Source organism: Pongo pygmaeus, chromosome 7 (genome assembly GCF_028885625.2).
Source record: "Pongo pygmaeus isolate AG05252 chromosome 7, NHGRI_mPonPyg2-v2.0_pri, whole genome shotgun sequence".
Taxonomy (NCBI): domain Eukaryota; kingdom Metazoa; phylum Chordata; class Mammalia; order Primates; family Hominidae; genus Pongo; species Pongo pygmaeus.
In genome coordinates this window covers 157,413,284-157,421,265 of record NC_072380.2, presented here as the reverse complement: position 1 = coordinate 157,421,265, position 7,982 = coordinate 157,413,284, and the positions used below count along the sequence as shown (strand labels likewise).

The 7,982-nt window shown below is 61.6% G+C and overlaps 1 protein-coding gene across 3 annotated transcripts; it reads left to right on the top strand.

Annotated features, from left to right (window-relative positions):
* Positions 1-1,230: 1,230 nt before the first annotated feature.
* Positions 1,231-5,665, top strand: SLC39A4 (solute carrier family 39 member 4). Of its 3 annotated transcripts, XM_054499315.2 has the most exons (12): positions 1,232-1,511; positions 2,024-2,305; positions 2,706-2,898; positions 3,015-3,151; positions 3,229-3,400; positions 3,694-3,866; positions 4,030-4,167; positions 4,244-4,375; positions 4,553-4,607; positions 4,731-4,883; positions 5,092-5,279; positions 5,372-5,659. In XM_054499315.2, exons 1-12 carry the CDS (start codon positions 1,314-1,316, stop codon positions 5,498-5,500), a joined length of 1,950 nt encoding a protein of 649 aa, XP_054355290.1. In that variant the 5' UTR covers positions 1,232-1,313; the 3' UTR covers positions 5,501-5,659. The 3 variants fall into 3 exon arrangements, with proteins under 3 accessions (XP_063525295.1, XP_054355290.1, XP_063525294.1); XM_063669225.1 differs by lacking the exon at positions 4,731-4,883 and having other exon boundaries at positions 1,231-1,511; positions 5,372-5,665; XM_063669224.1 differs by having other exon boundaries at positions 4,244-4,607; positions 5,372-5,660.
* The last annotated feature ends 2,317 nt before the right edge of the window (positions 5,666-7,982 follow it).

Sequence of the window (7,982 nt, the reverse complement as noted above, 5' to 3'; positions counted from 1 at the left end):
CCCCGTCCCGCCCTGTGCATGGCGGGACAGAGTCCTTGGGCCTCAGGCACCCAGCTCCCCACCGCAGCCCCACCCACAACGCTCAGGGTCAGGCTGGCTGGACCGGGCGGGAGGCGGCATCTGGACTCCCCCTTCAGAAGGCAAAGCTGCCCTGACATCTGCCTTCCCCTTCCCCCAGACTTCCTGTCATCACCACCACAGTACAGATAAGGCCTCTAGGCTCAAAGGCCAGAGAGGGAGCCCACAGAGAGGGCAGGGCTGGGAGCCACAGCCTCCCTGCCCCCGGGGCTAGAGCTGGGGTCTTGCCCCAATCTCATCCTGACCCAAGCTCGGCCAGGTGGCTGCCAGGGCCCAGGTCCGTCTTCCTGTTTGCCTGTGTTGGAGCTTCCTGGGGCTGTCTCCGGCCTAAGGGAGCATGACGCAGCAGGCACCTTTTCAGTTCCTTTGACTCCATCGCAGTCCCCAACAAGGACCACAGCCCAGGACCCAGGAGGAGGGAGGTCCATGTCCCCACCTGCAACAGGGGCCACTGAGGGTGTCTGGGCAGCCTCTGTTGGGAGGGGCGGAGGCAGGGATCTGGGAGCTTTCAGGCTCTGGGGGCATCTGTGCACCTCTGCCCTGTGTCCCCCAGCTTGGAGGCAGCCCCCAGATGGAGAGCCAGAAGGGGACACCCCAGCCCTGCCCCACAGCTTGGGGGGCAGCAGGCAGAGGACAGAAGCCCACCCAGGCTGGCCTGGAGTGGTGGCCCATGCCTGTAATCCCAGCACTTTGGGAGGCCAAGGCAGGCGAATCACCTGAGGTTGGGAGTTCAAGACCCGCCTGACCAACATGGAGAAACACTGTCTCTACTAAAAATACAAAAGTAACCAGGCGTGGTGGCGCTGCCTGTAATCCCAGCTACTCGGGAGGCTGAGGCAGGAGAATCACTTGAACCCGGGAGGCGGAAGTTGCGGTGAGCCGAGATCACGCCACTGCACTCCAGCCTGGGCAGCAAGAGCAAAACTCCAACTCAAAAAAAAAAAAGCCCACCCAGGCTGCCTGTCCAGGGGAAGGGGCCCAGCCCTCGCCCCCCACACGCAGTGTCTCTAGGCTGTTGGGGAGGATCTGCCGCTGGAATGGTTAACCCAGGCATCTCCAGCAGCCAATCACAGAGCTCTGCAGGAATACCTGGGAGAGGTCCTCATGCAGCCCGGGCGGGTCCTAGCCCAGCCCCAGTCTGGCCCTGGACAACCCCAGCAAAGCCGCCCTCAGCCAGCCCAGAAGCACTGGGCCTTGGCCCCAGCAACACCCACTGAGCACGCTGGGAGCTGAGTATGGCGTCCCTGGTCTCGCTGGAGCTGGGGCTGCTGCTGGCTGTGCTGGTAGTGACGGAGACGGCGACGGCGTCCCCGCCTGCTAGTCTGCTGAGCCTGCTCACCTCTGGCCAGGGCGCTCTGGATCAAGAGGCTCTGGGCGGCCTGTTAAATACGCTGGCGGACCGTGTGCACTGCGCCAACGGGCCGTGTGGAAAGGTAACAGCCCCACCCGACGGGTCCCCCAGCCCTGGACTCTTCCCGCCCGCTCCGCCCTGCCAGCCGGCAGCAAAGGGCCCTGGGCAAACTCCAGGAGGCGGAGGAGGCTTACGGCAGTACCTGAGCACCCTGGCCCTCCCCACAAGCCAGAGCCCACCCTCCTGCTCATGAGGGCAGACAGGCCTCTCCAGGGACACAGTCCCTCTTCTCCCCAGGACCCCAGGGCCACGTCCCCCTGCCGGATCTCTGCCATCAAATTGGCAGTGGCTCCAGGGAAGTCCCCTGGGGATGGGGGACCACTGTTGGGGACCCCTCTGCGTGCACCCCTATAGCTGGGGAAGCAGAACAGGGACCTGGGGAGACGGAAGGGCACAAAGAGTTGAGGAAGGATGGTGGACGTTGTTGGACCTAATAGGGAGAGGAAACAGGCCTGCGGGGAAGCCCCTTGGCCAGGCCTGCCTCTCCCCTCCCTGGTGGGCCCAGCGCCCCTGCTCACCCGTCTCTGCCCACAGTGCCTGTCTGTGGAGGACGCCCTGGGCCTGGGCGAGCCTGAGGGACCAGGGCTGCCCCCGGGCCCAGTCCTGGAGGCCAGATACATCGCTCGCCTCAGTGCTGCCGCCGTCCTGTACCTCAGCAACCCCGAGAGCACATGTGAGGACGCTCGGGCTGGCCTCTGGGCCTCTCATGCAGACCACCTCCTGGCCCTGCTCGAGAGCCCCGAGGCCCTGACCCCAGGCCTGAGCTGGCTGCTGCAGAGAATGCAGGCCCGGGCTGCTGGCCAGACCCCCAAGATGGTGAGGGAGAGTCCAGGCAGACCAGGGGAGTGGGTGCTGAGGGCCCCATGGCCCAGGGGGCCCGGCCTGGCTGCAAAGCCTTCAGGGAGCCTGGGGGCCTGGGGAGACGCTGGGAGTTGGCCTCCAGCTGGGGATTCACAACGTGGGGCTCACTACTGGGCAGTTAGGAGCCTGTAGGAGCCCCAGGAGGGGCCTCATGAGGGAGGAACCCAGAGGCCTGAGTGGCAGCCTGAAGCAGCTGGGCCCGGCAGGGAGGGCTGTGGCTCCGGGGAGGGGCGGGGCTGGTGGGGGCAGATGCTGTAGTTGGGGGTGGGAGATGCATCCAGGGGCAGCGGGGTGGATGGCAGAGCTGGATGCAAGGTCACACCAAAGGCTGAGACAGAGGACCCCTCTTCCCCAGGCCTGCGTAGATATCCCTCAGCTGCTGGAGGAGGCAGTAGGGGCAGGGGCTCCGGGCAGTGCTGGCAGCGTCCTGGCTGCCCTGCTGGACCACGTCAGGAGCGGGTCTTGCTTCCACGCCTTGCCGAGCCCTCAGTACTTCGTGGACTTTGTGTTCCAGCAGCACAGCAGCGAGGTTCCTATGACACTGGCCGGTGAGGCCTGGGCTGGGCTGTGGAGGGGGGTACCCCCGAGTCCCCAGCCTTCATGTCCCTGGGGGGCAGGGCTGGAGCCCACACAGACTTGCGGTGCCAACTCTTCTCCCTGCCAGAGCTGTCAGCCTTGATGCAGCGCCTGGGGGTGGGCAGGGAGGCCCACAGCGACCACAGTCATCAGCACAGGGGAGCCAGCGGCCAGGACCCTGTGCCCCTCATCACCTCCAACAACAGCTCCAGTGTGTGGGACACGGTGAGCTGCGCCCTGGGGTAAGATGGGGCCCCACTGGGGTCTGCTCAGGCCCCTGAGCCTGTCCTGCCACTCCCCAGGTATGCCTGAGTGCCAGGGACGTGATGGCTGTGTATGGACTGTCGGAACAGGCTGGGGTGACCCCGGAGGCCTGGGCCCAACTGAGCCCTGCCCTGCTCCAACAGCAGCTGAGTGGAGCCTGCACCTCCCAGCCCAGGCCCCCCGTCCAGGACCAGCTCAGCCAGGCAGAGAGTGAGTGCCGACGCCTACACTGTGCTAGCAGCGCAGAGGTGGGGCCCACGTAGGGAGGAAGGAGTGGCTGCCGAGGATGAGGAATGGAGAGAGCGAGCAGGGGCTGGAAGTAGAAACAACAGACACAGGGGAAGGTGGCGTCGCCAGGAGGAGAGTGGGGCTTTGAGGCAGGAGGGTCAGCCTGAGTGAGGGCCTGGCCCACACTGACCGCCTGCAGCTCTGGTGAGCGACGCCCAGGAAGCAGGAGCTGAGTCTGGAAGAAAAGCTCTCACAGCCGCCTCACCCGCCCCCAGGGTATCTGTACGGCTCCCTGGCCACGCTGCTCATCTGCCTCTGCGCGGTTATTGGCCTCCTGCTGCTGACCTGCACTGGCTGCAGGGGGGTCACCCACTACATCCTGCAGACCTTCCTGAGCCTGGCAGTGGGTGCACTCACTGGGGACGCTGTCCTGCATCTGACGCCCAAGGTCTGCCCCCACAAACCCCCGACCCTGGCCCTCCGTTCCCCACCATGGACTCCCAGGCCGTGCCTTCCCAGGGCCCTTACCCACCCCACCCCCTGACCCCTCTCCCTGGTTCTTGGTGGGAGGCGCCCTGGGACCCCCCCAGCCCAGCGCCCCTACTCCCCAGGTGCTGGGGCTGCACACACACAGCGAAGAGGGCCTCAGCCCACAGCCCACCTGGCGCCTCCTGGCTATGCTGGCCGGGCTCTACGCCTTCTTCCTGTTTGAGAACCTCTTCAACCTTCTGCTGCCAAGGGACCCGGAGGTCAGGCTTCTTGGCAAGGTACCCGGCGGGTGGGTGTGCTGGGGGCCTGGTGGACACTGAGCGGCTACCCTCACAGGACCTGGAGGACGGGCCCTGCGGCCACAGCAGCCACAGCCACGGGGGCCACAGCCACGGTGTGTCCCTGCAGCTGGCACCCAGCGAGCTCCGGCAGCCCAAGCCGCCCCACGAGGGCTCCCGCGCAGACCTGGTGAGTGGGCGCCAGATGCCCCACCCTACGCGGAGCCCCTCTCACCGGCCCCTTCCCACGCCCACACTCCCAGCCCCACCCCAGGCCTGCGGCTCCGCCTCCCGCGGTGATCTGGGGCCCCGCCCCACCGCGTTCCTCCTCCACTTCCGGGCGGGACTTACTCAAGGCTCCTCCCAGGTGGCAGAGGAGAGACCGGAGCTGCTGAACCCTGAGCCCAGGAGACTGAGCCCAGGTGAGCCCAGGGTGCGACCCCGGAAGGGCTGGGGGATCTGGGGTTTGTGTGGAGCGCGGACGGGGCCCAAGGCTTGGGGGTAGGCGACAGGCCACGCGAACCCACGGGCCTCTGCGCCCGCAGAGTTGAGGCTACTGCCCTATGTGATCACGCTGGGCGATGCCGTGCACAACTTCGCCGACGGGCTGGCCGTGGGCGCCGCCTTCGCGTCCTCTTGGAAGACCGGGCTGGCCACGTCGCTGGCCGTGTTCTGCCACGAGTTGCCGCACGAGCTGGGTGAGCGCAGGCGAGGCCTGGAAGGGGCCGGGCGGGGAGACCAGGAACAGGTGGGCGGGGCCTGGAAGGAGATGGGCGGGGTCTGACGGCTGGGCGGGGAGGCCGGGAACCGGTGGGCGGGGCCTGGTGGTAAGAGGGCGGGACCGAAAGGAGGTGGGTGGGGCATGTAGATAGGAGGGCGGAGCTGTTGATGTGGACCCGCCCCCAGGGGACTTCGCGGCCTTGCTGCACGCGGGGCTGTCCGTGCGCCAAGCACTGCTGCTGAACCTGGCCTCCGCGCTCACGGCCTTCGCCGGTCTCTACGTGGCACTCGCGGTTGGAGTCGGCGAGGAGAGCGAGGCCTGGATCCTGGCAGTGGCCACCGGCCTGTTCCTCTACGTAGCACTCTGCGACATGGTCAGGATGGCGAGGGGAGGGGCTGCTCTGGGCCGGGAGCTGAGCAGAGGAGCTGAGCAGGGGCGCTGACCCGGTGCCCATTTGCTTCTCAGCTCCCGGCGATGTTGAAAGTACGGGACCCGCGGCCCTGGCTCCTCTTCCTGCTGCACAACGTGGGCCTGCTGGGCGGCTGGACCGTCCTGCTGCTGCTGTCCCTGTACGAGGATGACATCACCCTCTGATACCCTGCCCTAGTGCCCTACCTTTGACTTAAGATCCCACACCTCACAAACCTACAGCCCAGAAACCAGAAGCCCCTATAGAGGCCCCAGTCCCAACTCCAGTAAAGACACTCTTGTCCTTGGAGCGTGGCTGTGCTCTCCTTGCTGGGTGGGAAGGGTCCTCAGCTGAGAAAGGACAATTGTGGCACTGCCTTCTCCCCATCAGGGTGCCTCGAAGCTGGAAGAGCTGCACTCAGGCCCCCCCCGGGCAGCCAGCCTCAGGCGCCCCCTCTTTCATGTGGAGACCCTGCCTGCCTGAGGAGTAGGGTCAGGGAAATTCACCTGGGTGTGTGGGCAGCAGGTGGGACCTGTCCCCGAACAGGAATCAAATTTGCTTACCCATAACTGCTTACACAGCCGAGGGCTTATTTCTCTGTCATGGAAAGCAAGCCTGGAGATCATCAGACCAGAGTGTGTGGCAGCCCACGGTTCCTGGGACCCCAGCCTCTTCTGACTCTGAGGCGTTAATCCTGAGTCCCTGTGTGGTGGCCTCCTAGGGCTACCATAACACAGCCTACCACAAACTGAGTGCCTTACAAACAGAAACTTATTCTCACAGTTCTGGAGGCTAAAAGTTAGGAATCAAAGTGTCAGGAGAGCAATGCTCCCTCTGAAGTCTCTAGGAAAGTCTGTTCCATGAGCCTTTCCTGGCTACTGGTGGCCCCAGGTGTTCCTTGGTTTGTGGGCAGTATGACTCCAATCCCTGCCTCTGTCTTCATATGACCTCCCCTCCCCTTTTCTTTTCTTCTTTTGAGACAGAGCTTCACTCTGTCACCCAGGCTGGCGTGCAGTGGCACCATCTCGGCTCATTGCAACCTCTGCCTCCCAGGTTCAAGCAATTCTCCAGCATCAGCCTCCCGAGTAGCTGGGATTACAGGCACCCGCCACCACGCCCAGCTAATTTGTATATTTTTAGTAGGACGGGGTTTCACCATGTTGGCCAGGCTGGTCTCGATCTCCTGACCTCAGGTAATCTACCCACCTCGATCTCCCAAAGTGCTAGGATTACAGGTGTGAGCTACGGCGCCCGGGCCACATGACCTTCTTTCTTGTGTTTCTGTCTCTTCTGATTATTTTTATTGTATGTGACTCTTGTCACCCAGGCTGGAGCACAATGACATGATCTTGGCTCATTGCAACCTCTGCCTCCTGGGTTCAAGCGATTCTCCTGCCTCAGTCTCCCGAGTAGCTGAGATTACAGGCGTGTGCCACCATGCCTGGCTAATTTTTGAAGGGGGCCAGCCCCTCCACACCTGTGGGTATTTCTCATCAGGTGGGACGAGAGACTGAGAAAAGAAATAAGACACAGAGACGAAGTATAGAGAAGAGTGGGCCCAGAGGACCCAGCATACAGAGGACCCACACCAGCACCAGCCTCCGAGTTCCTTCAGTATTTATTGATCATCATTTTTACTATCTTAGCAAGGGGAGTGTAGCAGGGCAACAAGTGGGGAGAAGGTCAGCGGGGAAACATATGAGCAAAGGAATCTGTATCATGAATAAGTTCAAGGAAAGGTACTGTGCCCGGATGTGCAGGTAGGCTAGATTTATGTTTCTCTTTACCCAAACATGTCAGTGTAGCAAAGAGTAACAGAGCAGCAGCAATAGATTTATGTTTCTCTTTACCCAAGCATCTCAGTGTAGGAAAGAGTAACAGAGCAGTATTGCTACCAGCATATCTCGCTTCCAGGCAGTTTTCTCCTATCTCAGAATAGAACAAAAGGGAATGGGCAGCTTTACACTGAGACATTCCATTCCCAAAGACAGGAGACAGAAGCCTTCCTCTTATCTCAACTGCAAAGAGGCCTCCCTCTTTATTACTCCTCAGCACAGACTCTTTACAGGTGTTGGGCTGGGGGGACTGTAAGGTCTTTCCTTTCTGATGAGGCCATATCTCAGGCTGTCTCAGTGGGGGAAAACCTTGGACAATACCCAGGCTTTCTTGGGCAGAGGTCCCTGCGGCTTTCCGCAGTGCATCGTGTCCCTGGTTAATCGAGAATGAAGAATGGCGATGACTTTTACCAAGCATACTGCCTACAAACATATTGTTAACAAGGCACATCCTGCATAGCCCTAAATCCCTTAAACTTTGATTCATTACAGCACATGTTTCTGTGAGCACAGGGTTGGGGCTAAAGTTACAGGTTAACAGCATCTCAAAGCAGAAACAATTTTTCTCAGTACAGATCAAAATGGAGTTTCTTATGTCTTCGTTTTCTACATAGACACAGTAACAATCTGGTCTCTCTTTCTTTTCCCCACAATTTTTGTATTTTTAGTAGAGACTGGGTTTCACCATGTTGGCCAGGCTGGTCTCAAATTCCTGACCTCAGGTGATCAGCCCACCTCGGCCTTCCAAAGTGTTGGGATTACAGGCGTGAGCCACCGCCTCCTATTGACTTTTAAAAGGCTGTTGAGTGTGGCTCAGGGGTCACACGCCTGA